Genomic DNA, 15948 nt, shown 5'->3' with positions numbered 1-15948 from the left:
TAAGACAGCACTAGTTTGGCAATTGTATAATAGCATATTACATTTTCCTCATCTCTGCTAAAACCTATAGTAAAAGCAAAGATAGAAGAGGCAGACAGGTAGAGATGGTGGACATTGCTGGTTTTATCTTTATGAATTTCAGTTCTATTTCAGTGGGGGTTCTTTAAAGCCACAGAAGCAGTATAGGTCAGTAATTTGGAAATGCAGTATGTGACGATGTTGAAATCTTGGATCTAAATTGTCTAGGACAGACAGGTTGTGTAGAGATTCTGGGAGAATTTTATTGTTGTCTTGAGTCAGAAATCCTTTGAAAAGTCTTATTTTATAGAAAATAACATCTTAAGCTATTCCAGTATTCTTGGATTGATTATCTTAATATTTTTAATCTAATTGGCACTTTTTTCCCTTTCTGAATCTTTGTTGTAAAAATCCTTTTTTTTTTAATCTTTATTTAAGCACCATGATTACAAACATGTTTGTAGTTGAACCTTAGTTATAGAAAGAACATCCCCTTCACCAATGCAAATTCCCACCACCAATGTCTCCTATCTCTCACCCTCACCCTTCTTTGCCCACTTCCTGCCTGTATTTGAGACAGGCATTCTACTTTTCTCACTCATCAACATTGTCATGGTAGTTCTTAGTGTAGTAATTTCTCTAACTGCATTCACTACACTTTGTGGTGAGCTTCATATCGTGAGCTGGTCCTTCTGGCCCTCATTTCTAATTGTCTCTGGACATTATTACAATAATGTCTTTTATTTTACTTTTTTTTTCCCCATTTCTTCCAGGTTCTCATGTTTTGTGGTATAGAGTTTCTCAAAGTAGTCTCTGATTACCCTTCGGGTCTCTATATTATCTGTAGTGATTCCCCCCCCCCTTTTCATTTTGAATGCAGTTTATTAAGTTTCTCTCCCTTTGTGAGTTTTGCTAGTGGTTTATCAATCTTGTTTATTTTTTCAAAGAACCAACTTTTGCTTTTGTTGGTCTTTTGGATTGTATTTTGGGCTTCCACTTCATTAATTTCTGATCTAAGCTTTGTTATTTCCTTCTGCTTACTTATTTTGGGTTCATTTTGTTGATCATTTTCTTATTTTATAAGCTGTGCCATTAAGCTATTTATGTTGGCCCCTTCTTCCTTCCTCATGTGTGCTTGCAACTTTGATTTTGAGTCTATTTGTTCTGACTATTCAGATGTGTTTCTTGTAGGCAGCAGAATGTGTTCAGCTTTTTTTTTTTTTTATCCATTTTGCTACTTTGTGTCTCTTAGCTGGTGCATTTAGCCCATTGATGTCGAGAAACATAATTATCATAATTATCATAATTATCATGGGATTTAGAGGCATCTTTGTGTAGAAGTTTTGTGTGTCTTTAGTCCTGTCTTGTCTTAAAGTTGACCTTTCATTTTATTTTTTAAGACTGGTTTTGAGTCTGTAAAGTTTCTGAGCTGCTGTTTATCCATGAAGCTATGTATACTTTCTTCAAACCTGAAAGTGAGTCTGGCTGGGTGCAGTATTCTAGGCAAAGCATTCAGTTTGTTGAGTTTTGCCTTCTAGTCTTGAGCGTTTCATGCTCATTTGAGTGTAATTTCCCTTCTTGATCTTGCTGTTTTCAGTATTCTTTCCCTATTTGTGGGATTCGTCATTGTGACCAGAATGTATCTTGGGGTGCTTTTCTTTGGATCTCTTTTAGGTGGTATTCTTTAGGCACATAGGATGTGATTGCATGCAGTCTTTAGCTCTGGGAGTTTCTCTGTAATGAAGTCTTTGACTGTTGATTCTTCCTGGGGATTTTCTTTCTGGGTCTCTGGGACTCTACTGATTCTTACGTTGTTTCTGTTGAGTTTATCAAAGACTTCTGTTTTCATCTGTTCACATTCTTTGAATATTTTTTCCATTGTCTGATCATTTATTTTAAGGTTCTTTTCCAATTTCTTCTGTATGTAGTTGTTCTGCATCTCATCTTCCAGCTCATTGATTCTGTCCTCAGCTGCTGTTACTCTATTGGAAAGGCTTTCCATTGGGGTTTTCATTTCATCTACTGAGTTTTTTAGTCCTGTTATTTCAGTTTAGAGTTTTCTGATTTCTATCTTTGTGGTCTGTTCAGCTCCATCTATGCTTTCTTTGAGTTCTCTGAACATCCTCCATCCTCCAAACTCCTTATCTGAGGGGTTAATTAGGTAGTTGGTACTTTTTTGGTCGTTAGAGGTACTATCTTCATTTTCTATATATGGTATTGTCCTGCATTGTTTTCTCATTACCACGCTTGTAGTGTGGTTTCTACTACGTGTTACCATGGGGTTCATGGACTAGAAGATGCATGGCCTTGGAGTGGCCACACTCCTCTGACTCCACCCTTATTGGGCGGAGACAGCTTACCCTGTGCTAGGCCCTGAAGAGGTTATGTTTGCTGTTGTCTTCCTGGCTGCCTCATGCAGAAAAGCAGGCATGGAGCAAGGCAGCAGCCCTTTATAATGCCTCTCGTGCCCAAACACATGACAGGAATCAGCCTTCACCCTTATTGGGCGGAGACAGCTTACCTTGTACTGAGCCCTGGAGTGATTATGTTTGCTGTTGTCTTCTTGGCTGCCTCATGCAGGAAAGCTGGAAAAAATTCTTAATAAACACTTTCTTGGACTGAAAAGATAGATCAACAGGCTTAATTGTATTCTTTGCATGCTGAAGGCCCAAATTAGCTCCCTGGTACTGTATGTTCCTTGAGCACTTCAAAGACTGACTCTCAACTAGTGTTTCATGAGTTGGCCTTAAGCATTACTTACTGTCAGTTGTGATTCCCCAAATATTCCCTCCCCAAAATAAATACCTTCTTATCTTGTCCTAGTTCCCTTTGGTCCTTAGCATCATAAAGTTTGAAGAGAAACACAAAATAGTTGTGTACTTGGTGGTGGGGAGATATGGGGGGAATATCTTCCCAGCAGTGTTCCAGGCTCCCAAGGTCATTCCAGTGCCACCTAGCTCCTCAGCCCACAGTGTCAAGCCTGACAGATGTTCAGGCCTGCGATGCAGTGCTTCTTAGCCTTGATGCTGGGGGCAGAGTTGTGTGTTACAACTGAGGTCTCTGGGGATAGTACACGCCCAGGAATTGAACTTGAGGCTTGGAGCTTAGAAAGCATCACTCTACTCCTTTAAGCTGACTCCTGGCCCTGTGTTTAACAGACCTTCTTTGATTTTTCTTTACAGTTCAGCTCTGGACAGTTGGCAACTACCACTGGTATCTCAAGCAGAGCCTGCCTTTTGACACCTGTGAGAAGAGCAAGATAGTATCTCTGACTTGGGACCCCATAGCCCCATTTCGGCTTCATGTTCTCTGTCAGGGCTGGCATTATCTCTGCTATGACTGGCATTGGGCCACTGATCGGAGCTTGGGACAGAATGCCGGTGATATGGCCAATGTGGCTGTCATCAGTGGAAGTAAGCAACTGGACAAATAGTGTATCCGGGCTGTCTGAGCCCAGTGCCTGTACTTGTGGAGTTAGTCTGAGAGTGGGGAAAGTCAATTCTATTTGGTCATTTCATTTTTGATATGAAACATACTTTTCAGAGGGCTAATACTCTTCTAGAACCCTTGTCCCCTTTCTGTCATCCTAATGCCTCATGGCACTCCATCCAGGTCTTTTATCATTTATGTCCTTGAATGGACTTTGAAGACAGGAGAAGCTTGGGTAGAGAGCATGACCACGGTAGTCTTGCAGCACTTGTTGGCCTTGCCTTTGTCCAGACAGATTGACCTTGAACTATGTACCACTCAGCTTGTGCTGTTTCATTTTCTGATAAAATCCCTGTCACATACCTCTCAGATATGTTCTATTGAGTCACATCCATCTGACTAGTAGGTGATGTGGTGTTTTAGAGTGAGTGGGAGGGAGGAGACAAGTTGAAAAGTGGTCACATAAATATGGTTTTCTTATAGCTGACCTCATAAGGACGAACTTGCATGGGGGCGTGTACTGAAAATTTGTGTTCTTTGTTGGGATCCTAATTTTGACTTTATAGTCATGCTCTCCATAGAGGATGTGGTCAGCAGCCTTGAGTTGGGCAATGTAGGGACATGCTTTAGGACTTAGATGGAGTCTTTGAGTTTAGTCTGTTCCAATTTGGGACCCAGATTCAAGTTACAGATCTGACCTTATGGCCTTTTTTGCCTTAGTCCCTGGTACCTGACATTCCCAAGCACAGAAATTGTCTGTACTCTAAACCTGGGGTGACCTCCACAGAGCTCTGATACTTATCATCTCTCTCCCTCTAATCCCAATTTTTCAAGAGGGGGCAAAAACACCAAAAATTTGCACTTAAGAAGTTCTTCATATTTCCTACCACCATTATAGCGGCACCATGTTGTTTTACTGCCCTATTTTACCTAGTGGACTGGTCCATGGTTTCATTCTTCCTCTTCTTCCTCTACTGCAGACAAGGTGCTGGTGTCAGTCTTTCAGCAGATGGTCGTCCCTCCTCCCTTGAGCACCTACCAAGTGCTCTTGCCACACCCTGTGAACCAAGTCATGTTCTCTGTGCATCCTCAGGAGAGTAATAGCCTCGCTGTCCTGGACTCCAGTAACCAGATTTCTGTTTATCGATACGGTATGTGTGAAATGTTTGAACTAGGTGCTTCAGTCTCTCCTACACAAAATGTTGCCTTAGCTCTACTTCTTAACCATGCTCTTTCTAAAAGTATTGACCTTTATAATTAATGTCATTCTCATCATGACATTTAATTGACTTGTGAGTTTGGGGGATGACTTTTTTTAAGTCCCACTCACTTTTTTTCCTGTTGTGTTTATGGGGCCAAAGCCAGTGGTGGTCTGGGCTTACTTACCCTGGCAGTTCTGGAAGGGAAAAGAACCATAATACAATGCTGTGATTTGAACAGAGCTGGTTGCATGCAAGGCTAGTGCCTTAAGCACAGTACTATTTCTCCAGCCCCTACTCTGTCTTAAAAGATCAATTCATGGGGGGCCTGAGGTGTCTGCCTTGAATGTGCTAACCTAGGACAGACCATGGTTCGATTCTCTGGTGTCCCATATGGTTTCCCAAGACAGGAACAATTTCTGAGCGCATAGCCCAGAGTAACCCTTGAGTGTCACTGGATGTGGCCCAAAACCCCCCCCCCCCCAAAAAAAAAAGATCAATTCATTTTGTTTTATTGTGTTTATTTTTGTTGGTGGTGATGGTGGTAGTTTTTTGGTTTTGGGTCACACTCGGCGGCACTCGGGTTACCCCTGGCTCTGTGCTCAAAAGTCGCTCTTGACCATAGGGAATGCTGGGGATTGAACCTGGGTCTGTCCTGGGTCAGCAAGGCAAACGCCCTACCGCTGTGCTATCACCCTGGCCCCTTCATTGCGTTTAAAGAGATAATTAGGTAACAGTCAACCTCAGAAATAATAGGATCTAATATTTTTGATGTGCCTCAGTTTTCATTGTTATTGCATAGATTTTTAGTTGTTCTCATTTTCAGCCCAGGAGCTGTGTCAGAGAAGAAATTCTCTTTGGTATAGAGGGAAGAAAGCTCCTTGGGCTTTAGAATTTGCTTGAGTTAAAGTGGGCAGGAACTTTTCAAGGCTTTTACCAGGTGTCTCCTCTAGTGACATTGTTGCTAGCTTCTGGTTACTTTCCCTCAGAAAAAAAACCCTGAAATTTGTTTTTACATGTGCTTTTCGCCTTTGCATTGCACACTATTCTTAATACTAGCACATGTTTCTGGTGGTCTTGTTTTCGAAGAAATGTTCATTTTTCAGAAAAAACCTAAATACTCAAAAAATAAAATCCAAGCAAACAAACAGTGATATGGCATTTGTCTTGCACGTGCCTACCCGGAACAGACCCGGGTTCAATCTCTGGTATCCCATATAGCTTCTAAGCCAGGCAGGAACAGCCAGGAGTAACCCCTGTAATCCTTGAGTGCCAATAGGTGTGGCCCCAAAACAAAAAAAAAAAAAAAAGAAAAGATAAAAACCTAAATTCTGAGAAGAGTGAATCCATATTAGAATTCCTTACTTTTATAGCAATATGTCTGGTACTTATTTATTACATGAATACTACTTAACTGTACTACCAACTACTCTGATTTTAGTCTATACTTGTCTCCTTATTTATGGGTTCACTGCACAATTTCAATGGACTGTGTTCAACTGTAGCTTGAAAACACTAAGCTCACAAAGTTATTTTAAAAGCCATATTTATTTTTGTTGTTTTTTTTTTGTGTTGTGGGTCACACCTGGTGGCACTCAGGGGCTATTACTCGTTCTTCGTTCAGAAATTGTTCCTGGCATGCTCGGGGGACCATGTGGGACGCCGGGGATAGAACCCAGATCTGTTTTGGGTTGGCCGCGTGCAAGGCAAACAACCTACCGCTGTTCTATCAATTTGTTACCTGCTTCATCCCTTTAAGCCATCTTTCCAGTCCTTAAGTTTTATTTTGGGCTTACTTCATCCAGAAGTTTTTAGAGGTCACTCCATATACCACTGTATATACCAGGGATAGAACCAAGGTTGTCTGCAAACAAAAGCAAGTACCTTAACCCCTGTAACATCTCTCCAATCCTATAACACGGTGTTTTAGTGTGTTCCAAGGAGATGAGAAGGTAAAATACTTATAAGTTTAGACAAAATCTGAATTTTCTAGTTTGAATGGAATAGACCAGGGCACAGATGGACATCAGCTGAAAAGAAACAGGCTTATCACACAGATGAAGAATAAAGAGATGTGTGTAAGTTAGAGGCCAGAATTTGACATGCCTGCCTTTGATGTAATGCTTAAGTTGAGAGGGAGAAAAGTAAACATGAGGGCTAAGAGTGTTCCTGAGATTACCAGAAAAAAAAATTCCCAAATGTATCCCCTCTATAAGAGACATGTAGTAGGGCCCAGATACAGATTAGAATGTATCTAGAAACCCTGGGAACTACTGGGAAATCCTGGAAAGCACCATATGTATGGTCTAAAGACCAAAAGAAGAAGAAGAAAAAGGGAGAAAGAGCCCAGAGATGAAAATGTCTATAGCAGAGAAGTGAGGAGGATGTCGGGGTAGAACCATAGCAAGGACAATCCTTGTGACCTCAGAGGTTTTCGAACTGGGTCGAGGACACATCTAGAGCTGAAAGGTAGGCTGTGTGTACAGAGGACCCTGAACACTGCCTTGCTGGCCTTGGTTGGCCCCATAGCACTGCTGTACCTGAGCGGCACCAGGCCAAAAATCATTACAAGTGGTCCCCAAGTTTCTGAGCACCACCTGGGAAACCTCTCCCACCTTCCGTGCCACCAATAAATAAATAAAAACAAAAACAAAAAATGTCCAGGTCAGACCTGAGGGGATGAAAGCAAAGGAGTGAGTATTCTGACAGGGTTTGAGGGACTGTGGCCTGCTCTGTGGTACACAGGTAGATCAAGAATAGAAAGAGTAGGCCTGGAGAGATAGCACAGCGGCGTTTGCCTTGCAAGCAGCCGATCCAGGACCAAAGGTGGTTGGTTCGAATCCCGGTGTCCCATATGGTCCCCCGTGCCTGCCAGGAGCTATTTCTGAGCAGACAGCCAGGAGTAACCCCTGAGCACTGCTGGGTGTGGCCCAAAAACCAAAAAAAAAAAAAAAAAAAAAAAAAGGAAAGAGTGGTGTTTCATTGAGGACAAAAACTGCAGAGAGTTTGAGGGAAAAATTCCTGTGTGAGAGAGCAACCCCTCCTCTAGCCTCCTGAGGCAGTGGGAAAAGGGTGGCCATTCTGATAAGAAGGGCAAAGCAGCTTTGGGGTCAACCAGAAAAAAGGCAGATCTGAGGAGAGGTTGGGATGTGGGTCTCTCTGAGGTTGCTGTATTTCAGTGTGATCTGCTCTTCAAAACTCAGAACACAGAATTCACCCCCTCCCCCATCAACATGGCAGTATTGCCCATGCTTCACTAGTGCCGCTTTTGCATTTTGTGTTTTGAAGGTGACAGTCCAAGTGTGGACCCTACAGTGAAACCGGGAGCTGGGACTGGAAGTGGATTCAAAGTCTCCATTAGAATGCCTCACCTGGAAAAGAGATACAAGTAGGTGGTTCAACAGTGTTTTGGAACTGTGGGGAAAAGAGCAGCTAACATTCAGTCCTAGACCCAGCCAGTTGTCATTTCGGCCTATTTCAGTGGGAGCTAATCAGTAGTACAGCCAGGCCCTGGTTCTTCAGCTTGGGGGAAATAAATCACTTTGTACATCTGCATTTCGCAGGTGGAATCGCAGTGGTAAGCAATTCCTCAACATCTTATTTCACCCCAAAACTTAACATGAGGAAGAGAATGATGAAGGTGCAGGACAGAGTTGCATTTGCTCATGGAAACCAGCTTGCTAGTGTGACTGAATGTACGTAACCTGTCTTTGCTCCCTTTCACCTCCAGAATTTCTGGAGTCTGTTTGGAGGTCCCCAGCTTAGAAGTCAGAATGCCTCAGTATCTTCTATGGCAGAGGTCCTCAGATTTTTTTTAAACAGAGAGCCAGGTCGCCTGTCCCTCAGACCACTGGATGGCCAGGCTATAGTAAAAACAAAACTATGAACAAATTTCTATGCACACTTCATATATCTTATTTTGAATTGAAGAAATAAAATGGGACAAATACAATATGAGCTGTAGTTTGAGGACCACTGCTCTGCACTTTGCTGTCTGAGCACAGAAGTAATCATTGTCAGTTCCTGAACAAGGTGGCAGAAATTCTTCCTGATATGGTATGCCAGTGTGACAAGAAACAGGCAGAAGCTGCAGGGAAGCCATCTCCAATACATCAGTCATTGTGGGCTGGGGGACTTAGGAAAAAACCCATTTTGCTGAAACTCATGTTTGTGGTCGGATATGTTATGAACACTGGTCACGTGTGACAGTGGAGCACTTCTACTTAGTGTAGGGCCTGGGCAGGTCATTTTCTTTTCTTTCTTTTTTTTTGGGGGGGGGGGGGATCATACCCAGCAGTTGTCAGGGGTTACTCCTGGCTCTACGATCAGAAATCACTCCTGGTAGGCTCGGGGGACCATATGGGATACCAGGATTCGAACCACCCTCCTTTTGCATGCGAGGCAAATGCCCTACCTCCATGCTATCTCTCTGGCCCAGGCCATTTTCTTAGGCAGTGTTTTTTTTTTTTTTTTTACAGAAGTGTTCTCTTCATTTGCTAGTATCTCAAAATATAAGAAATACAACGTTTAGATCTAAAGCTAGGCAGACAATATTTTTGGATTTTCTACTATTTAGCATGATTTTGGACTCTCCCTCTAAACACTTAAAAGGTGACTGTCCACAGAGTGGTTTTTCAGTCAAGGTAATCAGAGATTTAGTCAAAGAATGGAAAAAAATCTTACAGGCAAACAACTTTCGAAGCTCTGGAGGGGCCAGAGCTATCGCACAGCGGTAGGGCATGCCTTGCATGTGGCTCACCCAGCATGGACCTGGGTTCGATACCTGACATCCTATATGGTCACCCAAGCCAGGAGCAATTTCTGAGAGCATAGCCAGGAGTGACCCCTGAGCATCACCAAGTGTGGCCTAAAAAAAAAGTTGTCTTGAGGGGGTCTGAGAAATAGCACAGTGGGTAGGACATTTTTTTTTCATGTGGCTGATCCAGGTTCAACCCCTGGCATCCAGGAGTGATTTCTGAGCGCAGAGCCAGGAAAAAACCCCGAGCACCGTCAGATGCGGCTCCAAACCAAAAACGAGAGTAATAAAAGTGTTTGGGATATTATTCACAATAGCCAGAATCTGGAAACCAGCTAACTGCTCAAGAACAGATTAGTGGAAAAAGAAACTGCTACATAAAGGAATACTGTGCAACTGTTAGGAAAAATGAAATCATGAAATTTGCTTATACATGGATACACATGTAGAATATCATGCTGAATGAAATAAGTCAGAAGGAGAGGGACAGAGAATGATTGCACTCATTGATGGGATATTTAAAAAACACAGTATCAGAATAATACTAAAAAATAATAGGAATGTTGAATGGGAAGTAGAGTTAAGACAGAGAAAGAACCACATGACAATAAGAGTTGGAAATAATCACTGACAAAAACCTCAATCTCTTGGAAATTAATTCAAAAAAATGGGAAAGTTTTGTGTCAAAAGAGACCACTAAAATAGCAAAGTATTTGAAAAATAAAATTTAAAAGATGCCTAATAAGAAGTATCTGAAATAGCTCAGTTGGGAGAGCATTAGACTGAGAAGATACATAATAAAGGGAACAACAAATGGCCAAAGGCAACAGAACTAGAAAATTGGTCTATGGAACCAGCTTAGCTGGACCAGAATGGGAGGGAGATGTATGGGAGGGGTCTTGGGGACATCACTAGGGGGATTCAAGCACTCTGCTCCTGGGTGTGGTATTGGAATGATGTATGTATGAAACTGCCATTCCATTAATAGTGCTCAGTGAGTAAAATTAAAATATATGTTTTTGGGAAACCGAGTGATAACACAGTGGTAAGGCATTTGCTTTGCACGCAGCTCACCTAGGACGAACTCGTGATCGATCCCCGGCATCCCATATAGTCCCCCAAGCCTGCCAGGAACAATTTCTGAGCACAGAGCCAAGAGTTACCCCTGAGCACCATCAGGTGTGGCTTAGAAACCAATACATATATATACATATATATACACACATATATAATATATACATATATAATACACATATATGTATATTATTTTTTAATAGTTTATTGTTAAGGAAAATGTTGCTGGTTTTTAAATTTTATTTTTTCAATATTGATAATAGAATTCAGTTTAAAAATGGTGATGATCAAGAAGTCAACCCACTAAAGCTCAGCATGATCACCTGGATCCAAGATGACATTTTCCTGGCTGTGAGCCACAGCCCATCCAGCCCCACGTCTGTCATTCAGTATCTGACTTCAGCCCCTCCTGCGGCGGATGATGAGCAAGGACAGCTCCATATTAGGTATTGCAGTACTTCCCTCTGTTTCATATGCTGCTACTGAGAACGAGTGTGCTTCTGTGTTTTGTCAGCATAGAACTTTATTGACTCTCATTAAGCAAGTTTGGGGCAGACAATAGCTATTTTGTTAGACACATATGCACACCAAGAGGGTTAAATATACAGGGTCAGGTTAAAATACAGAATAAAAAAATACAAAAATGTTCAAAAGCATAGGTCAGATACCACAAGATGAAGCAAGACATTTTAAAGATGTGTTTGTTAAATATGTTAGTTGGGATCAGCATATAACTGCATTCCAGAAGGGTATATGTAAGCTCATGAGAATTTAGGGTTTAAAAATTTATAATCCATGTGTATCACTTTATTTTGATGGGGTGACTAAGAAATGTTTCTCCTTTCCATTCTGTTTGGCACTTGACTAGTTACAACCAGAAAGCTTCTGGTTTTCTTTGCTGATATGTCCCTGCACCCTCTCGCCTTGCATTTTCCTTGTTTTGCTTTCTCAGTGCTTCACATGATAGTTTGAAACAAACGACCACTATTTGCTCTGAGGCCAATCCTGTTATGAGCTCGATAGCATTTTGTGCACTAATCCGAGAGCTTGTCGAGTGCCAGCTGTCCAGACTTGGTGTCCCAGGCAGAGCTGATGGTAATCCTTGGATTCATTTGTCATTTGAAGCTGTGCTCCTTAGATTTATACTCTGAAATTTTTGCTTCCAAAATTGTCATCTTTATATACATAAATAAACTATAGTCTTTTGAAGTTATTTTCCTCTAATCTCAGACTAATTTGAGACATTGCAGATTTTGAAAAAGTCTTTTTGTGACTATGTCAGGGTACAGAACATAAAAATTCTATCTGCATTCAGCACAGCGGCTTACACTTTGGGTTTTTTTTTTTTTTTTTTTTTAAAGCCTACAGCACCCGGTATTTCCAGGTGGTCTCTCATCCAAGTACTAACCAGGCCCGACCCTTCTTAGCTTTTGAGATCAGGCGAGATGAGGCACGTTCAGGGTTGTATGGCCTTCCCGGGCGCTTACACTTTGAAGCTGAACAGTTTATGTTGGGTATGGCTAGACTATGAAAACTTTTAGTCCAACTTTAAAAATGTATCATCAGTTTATAGAAAGAAAAGCTAAATGTATTAATATCATCCACTGTAAAGAAAATGAAAAGTCATTTTAAATATATTTTGCAGGCAGAGAGAGAGATAGTATAGAGTGATATACTGCATAATATAATAAAGGAATTTAGGCAGTTACCTGTGACTAAGCCCAGTTCCATTTCTTGCACTGCACAGTCCTCTGAGTACCAATAATTCAAAATGCAACTTACTTTTCTGCTTTTACTTATCACTCAAAAAAGCCATACTTTGTTCATAGGCAGTACTAGTGTCTTTAAGAAGCATGAAATTGGGCCGGAGCAGTGGCACAAGCAGTAGGGTGTTTACCTTGCACGTGCTATCCTAGGATGGACCGTGGTTCCATCCCCTGGCATCCCATTTGGTCTCCCAAGCCAGAAGCGATTTCTGAGTGCATAGCCAGGAGTAACCCCTGAGCATCACTGAGTGCGGCCCAAAAAAGCAAAAAAAAAAAAAAAAAAAAGGGTATTAAATTTCAGGGCTGGAGCTGTGGTTCAAGGTGTTTGCTTTGCACGTGCTAACCTAGAATGGACCATGGTTCCATGCCCCAGTGTCCATGTGGTCCCCCAAGCCAGGAGCAAATTCTGAGCACATAGTCAGGAGTAACTGCTGAGTGTCACCCGGTGTGGTCCCAAAACAGAAAACAAAAAAACCAAAAAGCATGCAGTTTGAGTGGACTTCTTAATGCCTAATAGCTTTCATATCTTGTATTTTGAACAAACTTATCCTCCTAAGTGCTTTTCCTTTGTTAACTCAGTTTTTCCTCATGTTGTCTCTCACTGTACACAATAATAGCATTGCCCTTGTACTGCTAGGATGCAGAACAGTTCCATGACTCACCTGATAGACATTTTCACATGGGGTGGAGATGCAATTCCACCTCCACTAACACTAGTGTCTGTTTTCTACCCTCTCCACAGATGACTCACCTATACAAAATTCTGGTTATTTGCTGAGGGGAGTAACAACATATATTGGTTACAAACTTTCAGAATAAATGATACCTTTGGCTAATATTTGCATTTATGGCTACCTCTTCCACTTCCTTTCTATGTCTGTTTATTCAGTTAAGATACAAGGTAATGACAGTAAGGATTTTCCATTTGGGAAAACATCCAGATTTCTGCAAACAGATTCTGGTAATGAGAGATAATGAGGTGCTCCATTTCCTACAGTCATTGCAGAATGTCAAACAGTTTATATTTCAAGAAGACAGATTATATTGGTGTTTTGCTATCTAATGAAGACTGTAAATGGTAATGTATTTTAGTACATTGTAATGAGTTGCTCCAGAATAAGAGTGATGACTTCACAGTGCAGACTAGCTCATGGACATTGTGGAAAATAGTGTCAGGTGGGAGGCAATTGCTTTATCTGAGCTTGGGCTTGCAGTGGTTTCTGTGTTCGTGTTAATTGAACTGTTTGTATGTGTTCTTTACACCTTGTGAGGAAGAAAAGTGTCATCAGCGATGCTACTTTTTTTGTCTTGCAAAATTTGTGAAATGTCACTATATATTTTTTACAGTCCAATATTAGGATTTACTGAGAAGGAGCTTCATAAATTATTTGACAATACTACCATTTACCCCAAAGGCCCAAAACTTTATTCAGAAAGAATATTTGCACTTCTGTTTTTCTTGCAATACTCTTCATAATAACTAAAATTTGAAAACAACGCAAGTATCTAAGAACAGATGACTGGTCTTCAGTGGAATTTTAAACACAGTTTAAATGGGGGCAAGAATGGTTGAGGGAAGTAGACACTGATGGAGTGTATGTTTCTGGAATATTTTATGCTTGGAATTCTACCATTAACAGTAAAAATTATGGTGCTTACAATAAAATTACAAAGCAAATGATTATTCATTAAAATAATTATTGACTAGTGTTTGAATTGTATAACTATTAATGGAAATGTCATTTCTTTTTAAAAGAAAACACTCATTTCCCATATCCTATCTTTTTTTTTCCTTTCAACTTTTATCAGTTCATCTGTGACAGTGGATGGGGTTATCATCAATGTATGCTGCAATTCCAAGACCAAGTCAGTAGCATTGCAACTTGCTGATGGCCAGATATTTAAGTACCTATGGGGTGAGTAGCAGAACATCAGGAAAATGTGTTTATAATTTCATACAGATGTTTAATTCTTAGGAACATTCATTTATGAATCTCTTGTCAGAGCCATATTGATTGTCAAGTCTTTCAATGACCTTAGAAAACCCTAAGTATATTGGGGCTGGAGAGATAGCATGGAGACAGGGCATTTGCCTTGCATGCAGAAGGACAGTGGTTTGAATCCTGGCATCCCATATGGTCCCTCAAGCCTGCCAGGTGCAATTTCTGAGTGTAGAACCAGGAGTAGCCCCTGTGTGCTGCCGGTTGTGACCCAAAAACCAAATATATATATGAACAGAAAATCCAAAGTATAGAATTAAATTGGCAGATGATGTTCTACTCTATTTTCTTTTATTATGAATTGTAATAATCTATTAAGTTTCCAGAAAACATCTGGAAAGTGCCCATATTGTATATTAAATGTTTGAAGATGTTGAAGTGTTTAATGAACAGAGCAGCTTTTTGTAAACCTCTCCCACTGATCTTACAGAATCCCCTTCTCAAGTTGTTGAGCCCTGGAAGAATCCAGATGGAATTCCTGTTCAATTTACTTATCCATGTGTACAGATGGAAATGGCCATGATTGGAGGTGAAGTAAGTTAAAACAGGATAAAAAAACTGACCACCAGGTCCTCAGGATGTGGCTCAGTAGTAAAACATTTGGCCTTGCATGTATAGGACACTGAGTTCAGTTCCCAGCACTGTCCGTGCCCTACCTCACCCCCAAATAATAGGATGAAAAATGTATCCTATTTTTACCTCAAAAGTTTTGAGCTGGCATTAAGGTAATAATGATAACCCTAAGTAGAAAATTTGAGCTTTGGAGGTAGACTTGGATCTCAACTAAATCTCTAGGCAGTAAAGAGAAGTTTCCTTTTCTTGTTTTGGGAGGTGAGGGTAAATCCAACAGTACTAGCTCAGGGGTTCTTCCTGCCTCTGCTCAGGGACTCCTGGCAGGTTCATGAAACCATATGCGATTCAATCTGGGTCAACCTCATGCAAGGTCAAATGCTTCCTTAGTCACTCACTGTACTATTGCTCTGACCCCAAGTCTCATTTCCTTAAACCTTGAATTTCTTCATCTGTAAAACAAGATTAAGAAGTTGTCTGGCTTGTGGCAGGTTTGTTTTCCTGTAGGTATAAAATAAAAATTAGGGCCCGGAGAGATAGCACAGCAACATTTGCCTTGCAAGCAGCTGATCCAGGACCAAAGGTGGTTGGTTCGAATCCCGGTGTCCCATATGGTCGGTCCCCTGTGCCTGCCAGGAGCTATTTCTGAGCAGACAGCCAGGAGTAACCCCTGAGCACTGCCGGGTGTGACCCAAAAAACAAACAAACAAACAAACAAACAAAAATAATAAAAATTAAATAAAATTAAATAAAATTAAAATTAAAAATAATACAATTGGCAGGCCTTTTTAACCCTAGTTGGGCAATAACATTCAAAATTTTACTAAATACCTATGAGGACAAAGTAATTTTGAAAATATTCCTTAGTAGGTTGTCATACCTCAAATGTTAGAATGATATATTTTTGATTGTTGGTAGGATATGGAGGTTTCAAAAACTTGCAGCTGATTAATCATTATGTTTCTGGAATTAATTTTTTAACATTTAAGTAATATATTTTTGCCCCCTTTTTGGTCACCCTCTTTGGTGCTCTGAGACTACTTGTGGCTCATTTCTCAGGAGTTCGACTGTTCCCCAGTGGTGCTTGGGCATGGGGGAGATGCCAGGAATCAAAATAGAGTTGGCTGTTGGCAAAA

The 15948-nt window shown here is 40.9% G+C and overlaps 1 protein-coding gene across 1 annotated transcript in view; it reads left to right on the top strand.

The window, feature by feature from the left end:
- Positions 1–15948, top strand: part of ELP1 (elongator acetyltransferase complex subunit 1) — a 55596-nt gene that overhangs the window by 12802 nt on the left and 26846 nt on the right. Inside the window, exons 10-15 of the mRNA XM_049785185.1 lie at positions 3201–3431; positions 4428–4598; positions 7935–8034; positions 10740–10922; positions 14052–14158; positions 14673–14776. Of these exons, the coding sequence (XP_049641142.1) occupies positions 3201–3431; positions 4428–4598; positions 7935–8034; positions 10740–10922; positions 14052–14158; positions 14673–14776 (896 nt within the window). The remainder of the gene's footprint in view (positions 1–3200; positions 3432–4427; positions 4599–7934; positions 8035–10739; positions 10923–14051; positions 14159–14672; positions 14777–15948) is intronic.

The sequence above is a fragment of the Suncus etruscus genome, chromosome 1 (assembly GCF_024139225.1).
Source record: "Suncus etruscus isolate mSunEtr1 chromosome 1, mSunEtr1.pri.cur, whole genome shotgun sequence".
NCBI classification, from domain to species: Eukaryota; Metazoa; Chordata; class Mammalia; order Eulipotyphla; family Soricidae; genus Suncus; species Suncus etruscus.
This window is presented reverse-complemented; position numbering and strand designations above follow the sequence as displayed.